Source organism: Carcharodon carcharias, chromosome 1, assembly GCF_017639515.1.
Source record: "Carcharodon carcharias isolate sCarCar2 chromosome 1, sCarCar2.pri, whole genome shotgun sequence".
Taxonomy (NCBI): Eukaryota; Metazoa; Chordata; class Chondrichthyes; order Lamniformes; family Lamnidae; genus Carcharodon; species Carcharodon carcharias.
In genome coordinates this window covers 156,011,167-156,035,273 of record NC_054467.1, presented here as the reverse complement: position 1 = coordinate 156,035,273, position 24,107 = coordinate 156,011,167, and the positions used below count along the sequence as shown (strand labels likewise).

At 43.2% G+C, this 24,107-nt stretch overlaps 1 protein-coding gene across 3 annotated transcripts in view; it reads left to right on the top strand.

Annotated features, from left to right (window-relative positions):
- dlc1 (DLC1 Rho GTPase activating protein) overlaps positions 1-24,107 on the top strand; it is a 593,090-nt gene that overhangs the window by 340,437 nt on the left and 228,546 nt on the right. For all 3 annotated transcript variants that reach the window (XM_041185569.1, XM_041185578.1, XM_041185561.1), the window contains one exon: positions 2,004-2,037. In XM_041185569.1, the coding sequence (XP_041041503.1) occupies positions 2,004-2,037 (34 nt within the window). The remainder of the gene's footprint in view (positions 1-2,003; positions 2,038-24,107) is intronic.

The window sequence follows — 24,107 nt, the reverse complement described above, 5'->3', positions numbered from 1 at the left end:
ACGTGGTAATCAGCAGAAGGTTTCCTTGCCCATGTTTGACCTGATGCCATGAGACTTCATGGGGTCTGGAGTCAATGTTGACTCCCAGGGCAACTCCCTCCTGATTGTGTATCACTGCATACCCAGGGATGGTGATGCCTGGGACATTGCAAAATATAATTCAGTGAGAATGACTATGCAAGTAGTTGCTTGACTGACTGTGAGACAGCTCTCCCAATTTTGGCACCAGCCCCCAGGTGTTAGTAAGGAGGACTTTGCAGGATCAGCAGAGCTGAATGTGCCATTGTCATTTCAGGTGCCTGGGTAAATGCTGTGTGGTTTCATTCCTTTTTGGCTATGTAGTGGTTTGCTAGGCCATTTCAGAGGGCAGTTTAGAGTCAACCATATTGCTGTGGGTCTGGAGTCACATTTAGGCCAGACCAGGTAAGGACTAAGGACGGCAGTGCACCAGGTGGGTTTTTACAACAAGTGCTGGAACTGGCTTTTAATTCCAGAATAATTAATTGAATTGAAATTCCACCAGCTGCCATGGCAGGATTTGAACCCACATCCCCAGAATATCTGGATTGCTAAACCAGTTACATTTCTATTACACAACCATATTCTGTCTAATCATAGCTGTAGAATTGCCAACAACAACTTTTCTTTTTATTCCCACATCATTACTTGGTGCCCCCCAAGGATCAATCCTTGGCCCCTCACAGCTTCACGCTGCCCCTCGGCAACATCATTGGAAACCACAATGTCAGGTTCCATATGCACACTGACAACACCCAACTCTGCCTCACCACCACCTCTCTCGACCCTTTCAAATTGCTTATCCAACATCCATCACTGGACAAGCAGAAATTCCCTCCCAATTCAATAATGACCTGACTGAAGTCATTGTCTTCGGCAACAAGCTCTGCTCCCTAGCTACCAACTCCACCCCTCTCCGTGGCAACTATGTAAGGCTAACCCAGACTGTTCAGAGCCTCAATATCATATTTGACCCTGGGATGAGGTTTCAACCACCAATCAGTGCCAACACTAAAACTACATCCATAACATCACCCGTCTCCATCCTTGCTTCAGCTCTTCTGTTGCTGAAATATTCATCCATGCATTTGTTACCTCCAGACTTGACTATTCTCACACACTCCTGGCTGGCCTCCCACATCCTCTCCTCCATATACTCAAAGTCAACCAAATCTCTGCTGCCCATGTCCTAACATGCACCAAATGCTCACTGATCTACACTGGCACCCGATTAATCAATGCATCAATGTTAAAATCCTGATCCTCATTTTCAAATCTCTCCATGACCTGGCCTTTCCCTATCTCTGTAGTTGCGTCAAACCCTATAACATTCCAAGAAATTAATGCTCCTCGAATTCCAGCCTCTTGGACATCCCTGATTTTAATCATTCCATCATTGGTGGCTGTGCCTTCAGCTGCCTTGGCCCTAAGCTCTGGAACGCCTCCCTTAAACCTCTCTGCCTCTCTACCTTGCTTTCCTCCTTTAAGACACTCCTTAAAACCTACCCCTTTGACAAAACACTTGATCATCTGCCCTAAAATCTTCTGTGACCCAGTGTCAAATTTTGTCTTATAATGTCTCTATGAAGCACCTTGGTCCCTATTGCTATGTTAAAGGTGCTATCAAGATATAAGTTGTTGTTATTGTTGTATTACAACTCCCCTCTAGCGCAAGTGAAACTATCTTTAAATTGCTTCATCTGTGTAGGAAGTCCCATGCTCCTACCAAAGTCAATTGACACTCGGAGCTCACTTTGTGTACTTAATGAACCTGAACCTCAAAATCAAAAGCTGTCGCAGAACAGAAACGTGCCTAATCTGGATGGGTACAAACTGTACATTGTTCATTCTCCAGCCTCCACAACATTAATGAAAATTTCACCCGGATAACATACACTGCTTTACATAACTTACCTTACTGTAAAATATCAACTGTCAGTAGTTTACAATGTTATTTATTGTTTTATTTTAATATATTTTTGTAGGCAATGCCGGTGATATCAGAAAAAGGGAAGGCTGGTGAGTAGACTTGTATCTTACTTCAGAACCTGTTTTTATTCCTTCAAACCCTTCCCTGTTCAGTCTTTGCTTTTCAAACAAGTAGCAAATTTGAAGCCTTGTGTGTGTTTTTGTGGAATATATGACATTTAACTGAACTTCTGTCAGGCATTTTAGTTTATTCTATAACCTCTTAATGTGCACGTTATCCTACTACATCTACAGGTGTGGGAAGTTTACATCTATCAGCTATAAATGATTCTGTCTCTGTGTGAATAGAGTTGGCTCACTTTGCTGTGCAGGCACATTTCTCATCAATTCTGTAGAATTGGGTTTCAAATTAACATGTGTGGGGTGTTTTTACTTGGTCAAGGATTCCAAGCTTGGACTTCAAAGAATGTATTTTAGGTCCTTTATTCTCCGCATGCAAATCTTTGATGGTCAAAGACATATTCTTGGGTGCAGTGTTTAGTGAAGATTTACATTCCGACAGAGCTTTCTTAATTCATCAGTCACCGTGCCAGATTGCTGTGTGGGAAAGGATGTTGTTTTGTTTTGGAGGAACAAATGCCACATTGCTAGGATGTTAGCGTATAAATAGCAAAATCTGTATATTTTTGCATTTTTTATGCTGCTGTTCTTCTGCTTTCTTTTCATCGAAAATTTCCATGCACACTGACTGTTCTCATCACAAACTGTCTCCTTGCCTTTACTGCCCAATGATTAGAATTTACATGCATGAGGTGTTTTTCCTATTGCTGGGCTTTGGCTATCTGATGGGAAAAGTGCTCACTCAAGGTTCATTAGTATATTAAAAAAATAGATTCCAAATGCTGTGTATGATGGAATTGGGAATATTTCAAAATAACAGGACAATGTGTTTTGAAGCTTCCAGTTGTAGTTCCCCTGATAATTTAGTAAGTTAACCCCTTTACCCATTTGGTACTAAGCCATTTATGGATGACACAGTCACTGGACTAGTGTTCCAGAAGTCCCAGTGTAATTCTCAGATGATGAAATTTGAATTCAATAAAAATCTGGAATGAAAAGTTTGATGATGACCACGAAACCATTGCTGATTGCTGTAAAAACCCATTCACGAATGCCCTATAGATCTGCCAGGTCTAGCCTACATGTAACTCCAGGCCCAAAGCAATGAGTCTTAAATGCCCTCTGAACAGGGCAATTAGGGATAGGCAATAAATGCTGCCCTAGCCCACATCCCATGAAAGAATTTTTAAAAAATCAGGCAGATCAGGACATGAATGAAGCAACAAATTGTGAATTTTTCCTCCCTCTGTGCAGTTCCATCCATTTAACTCACTTCTGGAGTTTTTATAGAGAGCTTAGTGAAGTGGTATCCATTACAAACTGCTTAATTCTAATCCTATCCCTAAAACCTGCATGAGGATCAAACCTATTCTCATCCGACTTCTGGCTCTCAGATCATAATTGTAATGAGTTTGGGCAACCTGGAGCCCAAAGTAGAACACTCCTTCTAATCCATCATGAAATCTCACTCAGTTGTGAGAGATAAAAAAAATTTGTGCCATATTGGTTTTTTAAAAATGGTGAAATAAAGAAAGAGCACTAGGTGCTTGGGACTGAAGTACATTATTTGGGTATAGTGGAGAAGGTATTGCTGGGACTCTAACCATGCTATGTTGACATTGTACTGCTTCAAACTAATACATGTGCCAACAATGGGAAGTGCTCCCTTTCCTAGAACTTCAGTGAGTGAAAAATTTTAAATAAAATCATAAAATGACATTGTTCCCAATTTTCTGCAGATTTATCAATTAGTCAGACAGAAATGTTAACCATGGGGTAGCTTTGTAACAAAGCACAAACCAGTGGGAACCTTGTTTTATATATTATGTGGCATGCACCATATATCTTTTCACGTTTTAAAGTTGAGTATGTGGTTGTATTGAGCACCACTTATAGACTAATAGATTATAAACAGCCCAAATTATTAGGAATCATAAACACATGTTGAACAAAATGTCCTATAAAGTTTAGAAACTGTGATTTCAGGGTGCTTTGTAATAGTTTTGTTCTCTGATTTATTATATGGAACATTATGAACTGGTCAAAAAAGCATGCACCTCACTGAGGAAAAGAATATTTCAGTTCAAAATGCAAAAGACACTCTGTACAGACTATGCTTAATCAGTTAATAATCTGTTTTGAATCATCCCCTCCCTTGACATTTCTTTCCAGTTAATCAGTTGGTGGAAAGTTCAGGACTCAAAACAGTGACAAAAATAACTTTATCCTTTTGCTTTCAGTTGAGTAAACAAAAATAACAAAACATCTCCTTGGCTCCTTAATTAACTCAATACTGATTAAGAACTGAAAAACTCCCATTGGCAACTGACTGAATGAATGTGTGTCTGTGGTAATAGTTTGGATTTTAATTCCTTGTTGAGTTCTATCTTCCTATGCTCATTGTACAGAAATCATTTTATTGAGTTCTCCATTTTGGGTAATTAATCAGCTCTTTAATGTGAAGGCATTAGAGACAGTGCAGAAAAGATTCATGAGAATGGTTCCAGGGATGAGGAACTTACGTTACATGGATAACTTACAAAAGCTGGGGCTGTTCTCCTTGGAGATGAGACGGTTAAGAGGAGATTTGATAGAGATTTTTGAAATTACGAGGAGTTTAGGCAACATGGTTAAGGGGAAAACTGTTCCCATTGATGGAAGGGTTAAGAGCCAGAGGACACAAAGTTAAGGTGATTGGCAAAAGAAGAAACAGTAACATGAGGAAGAACGTTTTAATGCAGCACGTGGTTAGGATCAGAAGTGCTCCATCTAAGAGTATGGTTGAGGCAAATTCAAACATGGCATTCAAAAGAGAAATGGATAATTAACTGAAGTGAAAACATTTGCATGACTTTGGAAAAACGGCACAACAATAGGGCTAAGCAAATTGCTCTTCCATGGACACGACTAGCCAAATGGCCTCCTCCTGTGCCATAACCACCCTATTCTAATCGTTCAAATCCACATTATAGTTCCTGATCCTGGATTTGCTACTGTAATGATGTAGAGTTACAGAGATCACAGGGAAAAAAACAGCTGATCATAATTTCAAAGCTATTGTTTGATTTGAGCTCTGGCCAATTTGCAACTAAATTGATTGTTTCACACAGAAGTGATATAAGGATGACCACTGTGGAAAATTGAATTGTCACATCGTGCAAAGTGAGGGGACTCTTCTGACGATGTGGTCACACCACATTGCTGAGGCTGATTCCTAAAGTTTTGGAAAGCAACAACAATAAGTCCTCACTTAAAGTTGTAGTTGCATTTAAGCAAATCAGATTTTCCATATTTCAATTAATATAAAAACTGTAGTTAGGTTCTGTTGGCTTTCACACCAAAACAACAAATTAAAACATTATATCATATAAGTTGAAATACTTTACATTGCTAAATTCCTATATTGGTAAATGAAATAACTTTTAAACTAAAATACATGTGAAAATATTTTTTAAAATGCTAATTTTCTACTTACCTCCCATTTGCTGCCAACCCTGTTCACCAATGAACCTGCTTTCCTAACCTCCCACTCGCCACACATCCTGCTCCCTGACATTTCTTCTTACTGCGACTGTCTGGTTCATGGCCTTTATGCTCCCTGGCCCTCCATCTCACTGCCCACCCTCCAGGCACGTATCCTCTCCCACTCGCTAACCTGCCCTTTGCTGCCAACCCTCTGAGTTTGTAGCCTCTCCCGCTCTCTGGCCCTCCCTCTCACTGATCCTTCCTCTCAACGAACCTCCCGCTTCCGACTCTACCACTCACTGCTTCTGTCTCCTGAACCCTTGCTGTGAGCTTGACCCTGCAAGTTGAAGCTGCTCCTCCTGCCACTCACTGCTCATCTCCAGAGTCCTCGCTCACAGCAAGGGTTTAGGAGAGGGTAATGGCGAGCAGGAGAACCGGGTTGCAGGAGGTTCAGTGAGAAGAAGGATCGGTAAGAGAGAGGGCCAGGGAGCAGGAGAGTCCAGGAGGTCAGCAGCGAGATGGTGGTTTAAGGAGGGGAGAGGCCGTGAGCCCAGAAGGTTGGCAGTGAGATGGAGGGCCATGGAGCAATAGAGGTCACAAGCCTGAAGAGTGGCAGCAGGTAGGTTAGAGAGCAGGAGAGCCTGCAAGCCAGAGGGTCAACAGTGAAAGACTGTATTCAGGTGCAGGAGAGGCCATTCCAAAGTGGTGCCGATCGGTCACAGGGCCTTATGTCAGACCAGCGCAAACTGCCTTTAAAACGAAACTCATGATGCTAAAGAGGAATACAGGTCCCATTAAATGACCAATGTGAAAGTGAATCAATATAAAATGGGGACTTACTATTGTTTAACTTGTGCTGTATCTAATTTGAGAGTTCCGTGTGGAAGATGTCAGCCTGTGATCATTGTTGTACTCTTGTCTCTGTGTATCAGGAGGTTGTGCCAAGTCCCACTCCAAGGACTTGAACACAAAATCTCTACTGACATATTAGTCTACGACTGGAGAAGTACCGCACTGCAAATGGGACCTGGCACGGGCAATGCGGCGCCTCAGCCAGCAGTCCATTGACTTGTGGTGGGACCAGAAGATCCCGGTAGCGGGTGGGTAGGGAAAGTTCTGCCTTCAGTCTTTCATTAAACTGTGACGCTGTCAGCCATCTGAGCTCGATGTAAAAAGTTTCAATGCACCTTTCAAAGGAGAGCACCGGAGTTCTCGCTGGTGTCCAGGCAAGTATTTATCCCTCAGCCAGCATCGCTAAAGCAAACTATCTGGTTATTAATTTATTGTGGAAGCTTGCTGTACACAAAGTGATGGAAATTGTGATGGAATACTCTCCAGTTGTCTGAATGAGTGCAACTCCATCAGCGCTCAAGAAGCTTGACACTACTCCGGACCTCCAACCCCCACCAGGATGGTCTGATGGCTCTCCGCTTCTTCCTCGAACAGAGGCCCGAACAATCCCCATCCACCACTACTGTCCTCTGTCTCGCTGAACTTGTTCTCACACTGAACAATTTCTCCTTAAACTCCTCTCACTTCCTCCAAATAAAAGGTGTGGCTATGGATACCCACATGGGCCCCAGTTATGCCTGTCTCTTTATGGGGTATGTGAAACATTCCTTGTTCTGGTCCTACTCTGGCCCCCTCCCACAATTCTTTCTCCGGTACATCGACGATTGCTTCGGTGCTGCTTCATGTTCTTGTTTGGACCTGGAAAAATTTATTAATTTTTCTTCCAATTTCCACCCATCATTTTCACCTGGTCCATCTCTGACACTTCCCTTCCCTTCCTTGACCTCTCGGTCTCAACTTTTGGTGATAGACTGACACCAATATTCATTACAAGCCTACCGACTCCCACAGCTACCTCGACTACAGCTCCTCACACCCCACTTCCTGTAAGGACTCCATCCCATTCTCTCAGTTTCTTCACCTCTGTCGCATCTGTTCTGATGATGCCACTTTCAAAAACAGTTCCTCTGACATGTCCTCCTTCTTTCTTAACCGAGGTTTTCCACCCAGGGTGGTTGACAGGGCCCTCAACCATGTCCGTCCCATCTCCTGTGCATCTGCCCTCACACCTTCCTCTCCCTCCCAGAACCATGATAGGGTCCCACTTGTCCTCCCTTATCACCCCACAGCCTCCGCATTCAAAGGATCATCCTCCGCCATTTCCATCAACACCAGCATGATGCCACCACCAAGCACATCTTCCCTTCACCCCCCCGCCCGCCCCGGCGGCATTCCACTGGGATCCTTCCCTCCGGGACACCCTGGCCCACTCCTCCATCACACCCTAACACATCAACCCCCTTCCACGGCACCTTCCCATGCAACTGCAGAAGGTGCAACACCTGCCCCTTTACTTCCCCTCTCCTCACCGTCCAAGGGCCCAAACACTCCTTTCAAGTGAAGCAGCATTTCACTTGCACTTCCCTCAATTTTGTCTACTGCATTCGTTGCTCCCAATGCAGTTTTCTCTACATTGAAGAGACCAAATGCAGATTGGGTGACCACTTTGCAGAACACCTTTGGTCTCTCCACAAGCATGACCCAGACCTCCCTGTCACTTGCCATTTCAACACTCCACCCTGCTCTCATGCCCACATGTCTGTCCTTGGCCTGCTGCATTGTTCCAGTGAAGCTCAACACAAACTGGAGGAACAGCACCTCATCTTCCGACTAGGCACTTTACAGCCTCCCGGACTGAATATTGAGTTCAACAATTTTAGCTCATGAACTCTCTCCTCCATCCCCACCCCCTTTCCAATCCCCCCCCCCTTTTTTTTCCAATAATTTACATAGATTTTTCTTTTCCCACCTATTTCCATTATTTTAAATGTATTTCCATCCATTGTTTTATCTCTACTTTTTAGCCTATTTCGATCTCTTCCCTTCACCCCACTCTACCCCCAATAGGGCTATCTGTACCTTGCTTGTCCTGCTTTCTACCCTTAATTAGCACATTCCTTAGATAATATCACAACCTTCAACACCTCTTTATCCTTTTGTCTATGACATCTTTGGCTATCTCCACCCTCACTGGCCCTCTATCCAGCTCTACCCCACCGCCCGCCCCCCACCCCCCCCCAACCCCACTCCAACCCCACTCCTTAAACCAGCTTATATTTCACCTCTTTTCTATTTTTCTTAGTTCTGTTGAAGAGTCATACAGACTTGAAACGTTAACTGTGTTCCTCTCCACAGATTCCGCCAGACCTGCTGAGTTTTTCCAGGTATTTTTATTTTTGTTTTGGATTTCCAGCATCCACAGTTCTTTGCTTTTATTTTTAAAATGGCTGTTGCATTTCTAATATTACAACAGTGACTTTAATTCAAAATACTTTATTGACTGTAAAGTGCTTTGGAAAGTCCTGGCATTGTGAAAGGTGTTAAGTAAATGCAAGTCATTTTTTGTAGGGATGTCGGGAAAGTGCAAAAGTTTCCCTTTCTCAAAGCTGGAACTTCCTATCTTGAGAAGCAACAATTAACATTTTTACAAAGTAACTTTATTGAACTGTATTTTTCATGTTAGCTATGTGAAACAAAATTGAAAATCGTGCCTTCCATGGCTTAGATGAGTTTAAACCTCTGACATGGAGATGAAAAGACAATATTTTAACATGAAACATCATTGTGTCACACTCTGAGGCAGTATTTTAACAGTTAAATTATAGTTTAAAATTAGCTATTCCAAGAGAATCACATGCCTGACACAGATTGAACTCTCATGTCCTTTCATTATATGATGACATAGATTCTGTTATGGAAATAGGATAAAAAGGTCAAAGGTTGTACTTATCCTTTGGAGGTTATGACCTCTGAACACCCTTTGGAGACATTTAACTTTAGTTACTCCACTACAGCAAATATGAGGCAACATCGCATTTGTTTTAACACATACAATGCTTTAGAATGTAAAATAACTATGTCACATGTGTTTAATAAAATTTTGCATCTCTTTGAACATTTTTTCCAATATTACAATAGATGAATTAACCACTAGCACAACAGTCAAAACATGACCAAATGAAGTCCTGTATTTATAAATCACTGAGAGAAAAAGAAGCATTAAAAACCTCCCAATGTGCTACATCAATAAACGCAATGCATTGAGCCTTGAAGGATGAAATTGGGAAGGTTAATGGAAAGCTTGGCCTACATCAGGAGGTTTTAAAAATAGAGATAGACTTGCAGACTTGGAAGTTTACAGAGGGTGTTTCAATGAGTAACACTGATTTGGCTTGAGTCTTCAACATCGGGGCAAAGGCAAAAGGGTGCATAGATGATGCAAAACAGCGAAAGCTTCTTGGGAAGGCATATAGGGCTGGAGGGAATTGGAGAAAGACAATGGAGGATTTGATGACCAGGAACTTGGGAGATAATTATGCAGTACTTAAATTGAATGAGTTCCATTCCCCAACATGAGCTTCTGGTATCAACCTTGTCTCAGTGGTAGCACTCTTGCATCAGAAAGTCAGTAGATGTGTCCACATCCCACTACATTGTGTGGTGATCTCTCTTACCAGTGCTGTCATAGACAAATGCATCTGTGACATGTAGATGGGTGGGGACATGCTGAAGTAGGTTATTCCCTCTTGCTGGTTCTCACACCTGCTGAAAGGCTGGTTTGACAATTATCTCCTTCAGGACTTGGTCAGGAGTGGAATTATTCAGCTATGCTTGGTGATGGACATTGAAGTTCCTCACCCAGAGCACGTTCTGTGCTCTTACAAGCTCTCACACAAGAAATAACAGCAGGACATAATTGTGTTAGAAGCAGTTCAGAGAAGGTTCACTCGACTCATTCCTGGGAGGAGGGGCTTATCTTATGAAGAAAGGTTGAACAGTTTGGGCCCATACCCATTGAAGCTTAGAAGATTGAGAGGTGACATTATTGAAACATATAAGATCCCGAGGGGGTTTGATGGGTTCGATACTGGGAGGACCTTTCCACATGTGGGAGAGACTAAAACCAGGGGACACAGTTTAAGAATAGGAGGCCTATCATTTAAGACAGAGGTGAGGAGAATTTTTTTCTCTCAAAAGGTAATTAGTATGCGGAATGCTCTTTCCCAGAAAGCAGTGGAGGCTGGGTCATTGAATTTATTCAAGACAGAGCAAGACAGGCCTTGGATAGGCAAGGGAGTCAAGTGTTATGGGGGCAGACAGCAAAGTCTGAGACACAACCAGATCAGCCATGACCTTATTGAATGGTGGGGCGGGCTCAAAGGGCTGAATGGCCTACTCCTGCTCCTAAGTTCTCTGTTCCTATGTTCATAGGAGTAGACCATACACTCGCTTGAGTGTGATCCACCATTCAATATGATCATGGCTTATCTGCCTCAGTTCCAATTTCCTGCCTCCTCTCCACATCTCTTGATTCTCTGAGAAACCAAAAGTCAATCTACCCCAACATTAAATATACTCAACAATGGAGCATCTACAAACCCCTGGGATAGAGAATTCCAATGATTCAAAGGCCTCTAAAGTAAAGATGTTTCTCCTCACCTCAGTCCTAAATGGTCAACTCCTTATCCTGAGACTGTGCCCTGTGTTCTAATTCCTTGATCAGGGTAAACAACCACTTAGTGCTTACCTCATCCAGCCTCTTCAGAATATTTTAAGTTTTAATGAGATCACCTGTCAGTCTTCTGAACTCCAGATGGTATAATTTACTCAATGTCTCAGGCTAGGACAACTCTCTTATCCCCCAGAACCAATCTAAAGAACCTAAACCCCAGTGTTAACCTTCAGTGGTTTCTCAAAGTGATGCTCAACATGGATGGTGATGGAACATTTTGGGGCATTAGCTGATAGTCGTAATCAGAATCATATCCATGTGAGGTTGTTACTTGTTTATTCTGTGAGACAGCTCTCCAACTTTGGCACCAGAAACTGGATGTTAGTGAGAAGTTTACAGCAGAGCTGTCTGAGCTGGGTGTGCCTTTGCCACGTCCTGATTTGATGACTACATTACGATTGAGTGGCCAGTGTGGTTTGATTGGTGGTTTTCTTTTTAGACCACTTCAAAGGGCAGTCAAGAGTCAACCACATTGGTGAAGAGCTGAAAGACAGACATAAGCCAAACTGAGTAAGGATAGAAGGTTCCCTTCCATAAAAGACATTGGATGTTTTCAATAATACAACAGTACCATGTTCATTTTAACTGATACCAGTTTTTTATTTCCATGTTTAAATGGAATTCAAATTCTGCAGGAATATGGGCTTCCTTTCTGTATAGAGAAAATAGAGCATTTGTGTGTATTTGATCATTCAGTGCATAAAACAATTGATTTAAACAACCGATACCTCAGCTGAGCAATGGTATTGAAAGTAGAACTAAAATTAAAGAACCAAAGCAACATGGTTACTTCAGAAAAGCACTTGGAGTACTTTGCTGCAGGAGAAAATAGGCCCTTTATGGAATTTAATAACTGCAACATCAAATGTAAAAGAAATCTAAATGACAGAACACTTCCATTTCACACTATAATCTACAATAAAGGGTTTCCATTTCTTCATGGCATGGTGGAATGATCTAAGGGTCAGAGCACAGGATGGGGATGGAATGGTATCCTGCGCCCCTATAGGATACAGATCACAACACAATGACCTTTAACAGCAGGTTGATGCATCAGCGACTGTGAAACATCAAAGCCCAGCTGGTCGCTACATTCAATGGAATGTTTTTAATCTATGTTTTAATACTGGTTCTAATAACACAGAAAAAGAGATGGAAAAGAGTTTGAAGTTCTATTTTTATAATATTTTGAAAAGATTGTTTTATATTGCACTGTTAATTAGGACACTGTGCCTCTTGTCAACACAAGTTGGCTGCAAAGATGGCCGTCAATACACATCTACACATTAGCACTGGTCCACACATGTGCAGGAAACCAATGATTCTGTGCCCAGTGTATGGATTTGATTTGTTTAACCATGGTCTGCAACCTTAATTGCAGAGCTGATTTTGACTTGTGATCCTGAACAAAAACGTGTGTAGTTCATCAATAAAGTGTTGATATGGGAGGGAAAAATATGGAATAGAAGTAGGATCGGGATTCATATTATTAAAATTTTGATATGGGAGAGAAATAGTATTGGGATTTGTTTTATCCTCAGGATACTAAACCCGATGCTCCTCAAGTTTTCTGTAGTGATCGGCTAGACAAAGTCATTTCTCAGAACTCTTTTCTCCCCACCACCAAGAAATTCTTATTCCATTCTCTCCCCTTTTATCCTCCTCTCCTAAAGATGCTGCCGCTTATCAGACTTTATATCAAACTTTATCAGTTCTTATTAGGATTGCTGCGAGTTGTAATTTTGCTTTAAAAAACTGAGAAAGTAAATGGAGAGGACGAGGATCACACTGAGGTTGGGGGAACAAGTAGAGCTCTGATCTCCGTCACTCACAATGCCGTCATGTTGGTACAACTGAGCATGCTCCATGTTGGCCACAAACACAGCCTTGTTAGTAATGCTTTAACCCTGAAGATATCTGAAACAAAACGTAACTGATAAAATGCTGAGCAAGCTGTAACAATCGATTGGACTCTTGGGCTGAATTTTCAAATCTCCTGCCAGCAAAAACGGATCTGCAGCAGCCTGGAAGTGGGGCGTTCAAACTTACCACCCTGTTGCCGCTGTTACAATGATCCCCACCATTTTGCTGGGATGAGAGCCCACTTGAAGAGAACACCTTGCTGATTATATTTTTTAAGTTGGCATCAATGTTGCTTTAGGGCTTTACTGAGCAGAACACTGCACACACTCTGGCCATTATCAATTGGCGGCCGAGCCTACAAGTGCTTGAAAAATTGGAACTGCTTCATATTTATAGAGGCCAGGCAGATATCCTGATACGCCTTTTCCGCCAACTCCAGCATGATGCCACTACCAAACACATCTTCCCTTCACCCCCACTGTCGGCATTCCGTAGGGATCATTCCCTCCGGTACACCCTGGTCCACTCCTCCATCACCCCCTACTGCCCAACCCCCTCCTATGGCACCACCCCATGCCCACGCAAAAGATGTAACACCTGTCCCTTCACTTCCTCTCTCCTCACCGTCCAAGGGCCCAAACACTCCTTTCAAGCGAAGCAACATTTCACTTGCATTTCCCCCAACTTAGTCTACTGCATTCATTGCTCCCAATGCGGTTTCCTCTACATTGGAGAGACCAAACATAAACTGGGCGACCGCTTTGCAGAACACCTGCGGTCTGTCCGTAAGAATGACCCAAACCTCCCTGTCGCTTGCCATTTCAACACTCCACCCTGCTCTCTTGCCCACAAGTCTTTCCTTGGCTTGCTGCATTGTTCCAGTGAAGCCCAATGCAAAGTGGAGGAACAACACCTCATCTTCCGACTAGGCACTTTACAGCCTTCCGGACTGAATATTGAATTCAACAACTTTAGGTCTTGACCTCCCTCCTCCATCCCCACCCCCTTTCTGTTTCTTCCCCTTTCCTTTTGTTTTTTTTCCAATAAATTATATAGATTTTTCTTTTTCCCACGTATTTCCATTTTTTTAAATATTTTTAAATCTTTTATGCTCCCACCACCCCCACTAGAGCTATACCTTCACTGTGAAACATCCTGTTAACCAGTTAATTCAGCACTTGGGGCTGATAATGAGAGAATCTGCCATGGTTTTCATCCATTCTTAATTAGCACATTCGTTTAGATAATATCTCCAACTTCGACACCTATGTGTTCTTTTGTTCTGTTGTCTGTGACATCTTTTGATGATCTGCTTCTATCACTGCTTTTGCCTACAACCACACCACCCCTTTCCACTTCTCTCCCCCCACCCAACCAACGCCCCCCCAACCCCCCCACCCCCCAACACCACCTTAAACCAGCTTATATTTCACCCCTTCCTGGGATTTACCTAGTTCTGTCGAAGGGTCATGAGGACTCGAAACGTCAACTCTTTTCTTCTCCGCCGATGCTGCCAGACCTGCTGAGTTTTTCCAGGTAATTCTGTTTTTGTTTTTGTTTTTATCCTGATACTGTGCTGTCCCAGAATGCCAGCCTACCTGGGAATGCTTGGTTTCTGCCTAAATACAGTACCTGTTCCAAATGAAGCTCAGTGGACCAGGCCTCTAGACAGTATACATTCTTACTGCATGTTATATTTTGAGTCTTGGTATCCTTTTCAACTCTGGTGCAGTCACAGTCAATTTCTCCTCATATTCCAGCAAGAATCAGGAGATAGCAATCAGAAAGAAGAACTCTGACTGATTTGTATGTTCCCTAGCCTGATAAATTTGGCATCCCTGTTACCAGCATGTATGATTGGAAAAAAATTCAGAACAGTCCAAGAATCAAAATATGGGGAGCTTCTGTTCTGTATAGCTTAGCTAAAGATTGTCTTGGCAAATAAGTTTTCAGAAGAGCTGGGCAAAATATTTTGAACTAATTTGATTTACAATGTAAAATAAGTAAACTTGAATCCCATTGTGCCTTTTCTTTGGAAACAAAAAAATGGCAAAAGCTGCAATTCTGTGGGCTATACCCTGTGCCCAAACAGTGCTAGACGTAAAAATGATGCAATATTGGGTCAGTCAGTATTTAGGTGTCACTGGTGGTCACCTCAAACAGACATTAAGCCCTTTGCATCTGCTAATGAGGGGTTTGGCTGCCCCACACAGAAATTTGGCAGCACGCATGCACTGCTCAGTCTTTCAAATTATTCTGCAGCCTAAACAACATCCCTTAAACTGGAGGCTGCCTCAACCATTCTCTCCAGTGCCAGCACACAGTATGTACCATCTACAAGATGCATTATAGCAACTCACCAAAGCTCCTTAGACAGCACCTTCCAAATTCCAACCTCTACCACCTAGAAGGACAAAGGCAGCAGGCACATGGAAACACTACCACCTGGAAGTTCCCCTCCAAGACATAAACCATCCTGACTTGGAAATATATTGCCGTTCCCTTACTGTGACTAGGTCAAAATCCTGGAACTCCCTTCCTAACAGCACTGTGGGTATTAAAACACATGGACTGCAGCAGTTCAAGAAGGCAGCTCACCACCACCTTCTCAAGAGCTGATGGGGATGGACAACAAATGTTGGCCCAGCCAGCAGTGCTTACATTCCAAGCTTAATTTTTTTAAAATTGTTTTTAACTTGCCTTAATGGGGAACCACGAGGAACATAAGTGATGCTCCTGATCCCACAGCAATTTTGCAAGCCATTGCCAGATTTCATGTTTGCCCCCAGAAGCCCCGCAGATGTACCTAAGATCCACTACTGGTACCTTAGATAGACCAAATTAGTTTGGAGCACAGCAGTGAGGCCACCTTTGGGAAAAGAATCAGCATTTACAATTTGCCAGAATTATGCTGATGAGGTCTAGGGCCCAATTTTAGATAAACCTCTGACTTGTTTATCAAATATGACGTGCCATAAGAACATAAGAAATGGGAGCGGAAGTAGGCCATTTGGCCCCTCAAGCCTGCCCCACCATTCAATAAGATCATGGCTGATCTGCCCCAGGCCTCAACTCCTCTTTCATGCCAGCTCCTCATAGCCCTCAACTCCCCAATATTTCAAACATCTGTCTACCTCGTCTTTAATACTTTCAGTGATCTAGCCTCCACAACTCTCTGGGGTAGAAAATTCCAGACAGCTCTGAAGTTCCAGCAGTTCCCATATCTTAAGTGCCAGGAACCCAGAGCCCAGGTAAGTGTGGGGATCATGGCAGGGGCTATGGTGGCCGTGGGTGGGGCGGGGGTGTGGGGGGTGGGGTGAGGAGGGGGGGGGCGCGGTGCGGGAATGGAAATTGTATTAGAAAGGCCTTGGAGGGAATGGGGTCCCGTGTGGGAGGCCGCTCACCTTTCCCACTCAAGTCCTGAGCAGACCAAACTATCGGGCATCCCCCTCCCCTGACAGCCAGGCAGGACGTGGCCCTTAAATGGCCCCTCAGGGCCTTAGTTGGGTCAGGGGTAAGCAGGCATCCCGTAAAATTTCAGAAAGATTAGGGGCAGCTGGGTAGGCAGCAGGACACCATGGAATTTCAGTCACCATCCCCGCCTCACCCTTGCCTGAAAACCCACAAGCGAATTACTTTAAAATGTTGCCCCATGTTCTCAATTTTCATCTAAAAAGCAAGAAATTGCCAGTGTTCTGCAGAATGCTGTCAAACACTTTCCCTATTGCCAGTGGTAACTAAACCCTAATTCCCTCATCCATGTCTTTGTCCTTTTTGTCTATAAGGGTTTTTGCTTACAATCCCTTAGTCATTAGTCACAGATCCAGTAATACCAGAGTTCTTGAAAAAATATTAACCAGAACATCATCTATTTCCTTAATTATTTCCATTTCTGATCCCATCTGGTCTGAATGCCTTATGACATGGTAGACCCAAAATTCCAGCCAAGGACAAAAGGAGGAGAGTGTGTGAATTTCCTACTGACAGATGTAATTTAGGGCAGAATTTGGTTTTGTTAGAACTTCCATTTCTTCTATTCCTCCACCTGCCCTCCCCCACATCAGCAGAAAGCTAGCCATAATTACCATTAAGACCTTTTGAAAGGCCCCAGACGTTGCTCAAACTAAGGTAATCAATCCCGGATGGCTGGGATTGGTTACCTTTGCCCTGCAGGCAAATGCTCCCTTTGCAAATGAAAAAGTAGATTTATCTTTGACCCGAGTAGGACCTCAGGTGGAACAGCTGTGAGGTCTTCTGCCACGCACAGGCTCAACTTAGTGGCCCCTACTTAGGTGATTTTTGCAGGCTCTGCAACTTGCCCCGACCATACAAATGATCAGGGGACTCATTCCATTACTATGAGTCCCAGTCTTTCCTCCTTTTTATTTCATGTATCTTAAAAACGTGTTTGTTAAATAATTGTTAAATATTGTAAATATGGAGGAGGTCTTGTGGTGAAGTGGTAGTGTCCCTGTCTCACAGTCAGAAGCTTCAGGTTCAACTACCACTGCAGGACTTGATGCCCAAGAAAGGTGCATTCATAACATGGCCAAGCAGGTTGGGTATCAATCTGCAAATCCTTCCAACAGATGCCAATGGTAAGTGGTAAGAGTGGGAAAGGTTCCTGGCCAGCCATATGACGGAAATAAATTGGAACGTCTACTATCGCTATCCATAGTTCCAGGTTACAACATGCATGTAAAAGTATATGTTGTCATAGCAACTCAGAGTCCTTGGGAGACCAGTTGGCTGGACTGCTGGTCTGGATCAGATTAGTGCCAACAGCACAGGATTCAATCCCCATTCAGATTGGGGTGGATTTGAAACCTGCCTCTTTGCCCTCCTTATGGAGGAGATTGCAGCACTTTGGGTCAGACCTGCCTATGGGCAGAGAGCTCAGGAAGACTACGATTGTAAACATGCATTATTAGTTATTGCCTTACCCTCCAACACAATATTAAATCAATAACATTATCACAAGACTTTAAGTGTTCGCCCACATAGTAAACAAGTTATTAATCAAATAAAATAAAAGCAAAACACTGCAGGTGCTGGAAATCTGAAATAAAAACAGAAAATGCTGGAAAAACTCAGCAGGTCTGACAGCATCTGTGGAGAGAGAAACAGAGTTAACGTTTTGAATCTGTATGACCCTTCTTCAGAGTGGAAGTTATTAATCAAATCTGGTTAAATGCTAAATATTAATTTCCCATAATTCCCATAGAAGCTCTACCATCCTAACTTGAGCATGAGTTTGACAGAATACCCCCAGAAATTGCTATTATTCAACTGCTAATGCCATTTCCCCGGGGCTTCCACTGACCTTTCACTAAAGTCATGTTCTTATGTTGGGAGAGGCTTCCAGAAATTCAGGGATATAGTACAGAACTTGGGACTGTGCATCTGCAAGCCACATATGAACCAACTGTTGATAAGCTCTCTGCAAAGGCTTGTGCTATCACCCGCTTCTTCCACTCATCACTAATTTACCTTTGAGATGTTGACATTTTCCAAAATGGTCAAATTAATTAATTGCAGCGTTCTTTATTTTAATTGAACAGTTCACCATCTACAATAATTTTTGGTTCATTATGAGCTGGTGACCAATGCATTTTCCAATTATTTGGGTTTTTTTGCTAATTTCATTATTAATTTTTATTCAACTGTTTTTTTTTTCCATTTTACTTTATCCTGCTTTTTACAAGCTCTTACTAACTGTTATATCTCTTCATACCCATAATACTCCCCCTCCAGCATTGATTTATGTTTGTAGCACTAAACCCAAATTTTGTCCACTTTCTCTTCACATTCATGCCTGGTGTGATGCAAATAATGTCAATATTTTCACCAGCTTTACATACAACCTAAAGTCCAATTGCTTGTACCTAAATCTCTTTGCATTAGTGCAAAAGCACTTAAGCGTCACCATTGACACATTGGGGGGAATCATCCCAGATTTGCACTAAGCGCGGTAGCGGGCGGGTAAAATGACATTTTACCCGTCAGCTGTGATGGTGGGTTTTCACGCCGTATCATCCCAAACCCGCTACCTTAGTTATGCACTCCCGGATTACATGTCGTTTCGATGGCGGGTGGGCTCCAATTCACTTGCCATGCCATCACCTCGTCACTTCATCACACCAGGAACTGCATTTTAAGTACAACCAACGCTCAGTGTTTCCAGCCCAGGGCTGCAGCAAAGAAGACATGGCTCTAAAAGGCAAGAATACTGCAGCTCTCGAGTGCCCTTTGGCACCCTGGAAGCCCACTGTGATGTCCTCCAACCCCGCTCTGGCCACAGGAGGTCCAGCAATCTCACCACTCCAGTCTGGTAAGCGATGGCAGTGGTGATCAGTGCCAATGCTTCACATAAGTGGTTGGCCATCCAATGCAGAAAGAGGATGAATGACCTCATCTGTGCAGCCAGGGTATGGCAACCATCTAATTACTCTAAACTCACACTCAAGCCCATCACACATTCACTGGCATCTCACTCACTGTCAACTCAAGGGACATCACCACCCATTCTCTCACACACACCCTCACATCTCCATCTGGCCTCATCTCCTCTGGAGGCTGCCTCATCAGGCATCATCATCCTGAAGCCACTTGCACAGATCAACATGTGCCCCCACACACACCCTGGGTTACCCCCCTTCCCCACTGCAGCCATCATCCTGCAGCCTCTTCCCTTGCCTGAGGCCACTTCTCTCCCTTCACCCAGCAAGCCCCAGCCCTGCAGCCGTTGAAAAGCCACCCACATATGGCTGATCTGGTGGGTAGAGGTCTACCCATGAGCCCCCATAGATGTGGTGCTGTCTGTGAAGCCTGACACTGATGACTGCGAGCGCTGACCGAAGCAAGGTAAGCAAACAAACCTTGAAGTCCCGAGGGAAGTGCAGCCCTCCAGACACACGTCGCTTATGTGCTGTTGTGAAACACGTCGGTTTGTTTTTCAGCCGACATGGGCAGACGATCCAGCTGGGGGCGGTGGGGGGGAGAAGCAATGATTCCAGCAGACAGGCCTAATAATGATATGCTGATGTATTACAACGAGGTGCCTGACATCTGATGGCAGAGAATGCGGCCTGCCATTGGCAGGCTGAACGGACAATTGCAAACTGGTTCCACCCCATCGTGAAACCAATCGCACCATATTGCCTGCTCACACCAACGGACACACCCGACACCAGCGGGCACCGTAAACCCCGGCCATTATCTTATGAGAATCTTTAATTATATTTACATTCCATTCTTTACAGAGAACAGTGTCACTTCTTTGTACCTTTTGGTGAGCACTAATTATTTGTGCATCTACATTTTTGAAAGCTGTTGTGCCTTCTTTAAATGGGTTCCAGTTATTGTTTGCACAATTTATGCCAACAATATTGAGTTCTACAATTTTAGATCATGAACTCTCACCTCCATCCCCATCCCCTTTTCGATTTTCCCCCTCCTTTTTGTTTTTCCAATAATTTATATAGATTTTTCTTTTCCCACCTACTTCCATTATTTTTAAGTGTATTTCCATCCATTGTTTTATCTCTACCTTTTAGCCTTTTTCGATCCCCTCCCCCCACCCCACCCCCACTAGGGCTATCTGTAACTTGCTCGTCCTGCTTTCTACCCTTAATTAGCACATTCCTTAGATAATATCACCACCTTCAACACCTCTTTGTCCTTTTGTCTGTGACATCTTTTGGTTTTCTCCACCTATCACTGACCCTTTATCCAGCTCTTCTTGTCCTACACCCCCCCCCCAAACCAGCTTATATTTCACCTCTCTTCTATTTTTACTTAGTTCTGTTGAAGGGTCATTTGGACTCGAAATGTTAACTGTGCTCCTCTCCGCAGTTGCTGCCAGACCTGCTGAGCTTTTCCAGGTATTTTTGTTTTTGATATGGCTCCTTATCTAGGGTGATCCAGACCATCCTTCCTGTATGAGCTCCTTTCACCTGAGAAAATTTCCTAGTAGTACTTATATTAAGTTTGATATTTTACTAGGTTTATTGTTTGCTGGTTCCTGATATGTGGATCTCAATCAGCTGACATGATAGTTTTACATGTATATTGTTCAAATGATGAGTGCAGGAGGGCACCAGACATACCAAACAATGAGGTGTCAACCTCGTGAAGCCACAACTCAGGACTACTTACATACCAAGCAGCATAAGCAGCAAGCAATAGACAGAGCTAAGCGATTCCACAACCAACAGATCAGATCTAAGCTCTGCAGTCCTGCCACATCCAGTCGTGAATGGTGGTGGACAAATGAACAACTCACTGGAGGAGGAGTCTCCGGAATATTCTCATCCTCAAAGGCGGGGGAGCCCAGCACATCAGTGCAAAAGATATGGCTGAAGAATTTGCAATAATCTTCAGCCAGAAGTGCTGAGTGAATGAATCATCTTGTCCTCCTCCGGAGGTCCTCACCATCACAGATGCCAGTCTTCAGCCAATTCGATTCATTCCACGTGACATCAAGAAACAGTTGAAGGCACTGGATAGTGCAAAAACTATTGACCCTGACAATAGTACTGAAGGTTTGTGCTCCAGAATTTGCTGTGCCCCCAGCCAAGCTGTTGCAGTACAGCTTCAACACTGGCATCTACCCGGCAATATGGAAAATTGCCCAGATATGTCCTGTACACAAAAAGCAGGATACATCCAATCCGGCCGCTTTCTGCCCCAGCAGTCTGCAGTTGATCATCAGTAAAGTGGTGGAAGGGGCAAAAACAGTGCTATCAGGCAGCACTTGCATAGCAATACCCTGCTCACTGACGCCCAGTTTGGGTTCAGCCAGGGCCCCTTAGCTCCTGACCTTATTATAGCCTTAACTCAAACATGGACTAAAGAGCTGAACTCCAGAGGTGAGATAAGAGTGACTGCCCTTGATGCCAAGGCAGCATTTGCCAAGTGTGGCATCAAGGAGCCCTAGCAAAACTGGAGTCAATGGGAATCAGGGGGAAAACACTCCGCTGTTTCAAGTCATACCTAGCACAAAGGAAAATGGTTGTGGTTATTGGAGATCTATCATCTCAACTCCAGGGTATCATTGTAGGAGTTCCTCAGGGCAATGTCCTAGGACCAACCATCTTCTGCTGCTTCATCAATGACCTTCCTTCCATCATAAGGTCAGAAGTGGGGATGTTCGCTGATGATTGCACAATGTTCAGCACCATGCGCCACTCCCAAGATACCGAAGCAGCCCATGTCCAAATGCAGCAAGACCTGGACAATATCCAGGCTTGAGCTGACAAGTAGAAAGGAACATTCGCACCACACAATTGTCAGGCAATGACCATCTCCAAAAAGAGAGAATCTAATCATCTCCCATGACATTATATGACATTACCATCGCTGAATTCCCCACTATCAAAACTCTGGGGGTTACCATTGACCAGAAACTGAACTGGACTAGCCATATAAATACTATGGCCACAAGAGCATGTCAGAGGCTAGGAATCCTGTCATGAGTAACTCAACTCCTGACTCCCCAAAGCCTGCCCACCATTTACAATGCAGAAGTCAGACTGTAATGAAACACTCTCCACTTGCCTGGATGATTGCAGCTCCAACAATCCTTGCAAGGAGGTTTGCTAGTGCTCTTGGGGAAGGTTCAAACTAACTTGGCAGGGGGATGGGATCCTGAGAGGAGGTTCAGCAGGGAGCTTTGCACAGCCAAAATTAGAAGAGATAGCAAGTGAGTCTGGAAGGCATAGAAATTAGAGGCCAGTGAAGGCACAAGGGTGTTTGGCAAGGTTGGATGGTATTTATTTTAATGCAAGGAGTCTGACGAATAAGGCAGATGAGTTGAGGGCACAAATTAACACATGGAAGTATGATGCCATTGCTGTCACAGACATGGTTGAGAGAGGGGCAGGATTGGCTGCTCAATATTCTAGGATATAAGGTCTTCAGGCAAGACTCGGAAGGAGGTAAAAGAGGAGGGGGTATTGCAATATTGATCAAGGAATCAATTACAGCAGTAAGGAGGGATGACATCTTAGAAGGCTCCTCAAATGAAGCCCATGTGGGTGGAACTTAAAAACAAAAAAGGAGCAATCACATTGCTGGGAGTGTAAAATAGGTCCCCATACAGAGAGAAATAGAAGAGCAGATATGTAGGCTAATTTCAGAGAAGTGTAAAAATAATAGGGTAATAATAATGGGGGATTTCAACTTCCCCAACATTAACTGGTTAGTCATAGCATGATAGGTTCAGAGGGAGCAGAATTCTTAAAGTGTACCCAGGAGAGCTTTTGAAGCCAGTATGTAGAAGGTCCTATAAGACAGCGGGTGGCCAGAAATGTGTAATTGTTAAGTGAAAACTTCATACATAGTGGCTAGTTTAACAGTATTGGAAATGAGGGTAGCCAATGTGCTGATCTTTCACCTTCGTAATTACAACGTTTGGTACATTTTAAAATAATCCATTTTGATACTGGCTTTTGGCATTTAGCGAGTCTCTTCATCAGCTATCCATTTTGCTTTTAATTATTTTAAAATGAACATTAATGACCAAATCAAGGAATTGAACTTATCATGTGACAGAGTAAAATTAATTTACATAGCAGAAATGACCAAGATTAAAGAGCTATTTGGAAATATGGTCCTGCCTTATCTACAAATAAATATAATACTTATAAAAATGCATTGCTTTGTATATTTTAATTGCTATTAGAATTTTCACCTTGTTTTGAATAGTTTTCCTTGTGTTAGCACAAAGTTGGTGCTACGCCAAGGCTGAGCATTGTCACTGGTACAAACTCGATGACAAAGGAATCATGGTGTAACATATCTATTATGTGGGAAAGAAAATCTAGGGAAGTACTTTTGTTTAGTGTGCTATCCCACAGTTTATTGTAAAAAATATATATTAGATATCAAAGACATTTTTAACGATAGACTTTTTTAAAATTTAAGACATTTTACCTTAAAAGTGTCCTGCCAACTCAGGTCCGCTTCCCCCTAGGCTGCTCCATGACATTGATCATGGGAAAGAACCCTTACGTCACCCAGACCTGCTCTATTGATTGGAATGGGAGCCGTGACTTCAGGTTAACCTGAGGGATGAGTGATTTCATTCAATTCGAAAAATATATGATACAGTAAAGCTATGCAGCCT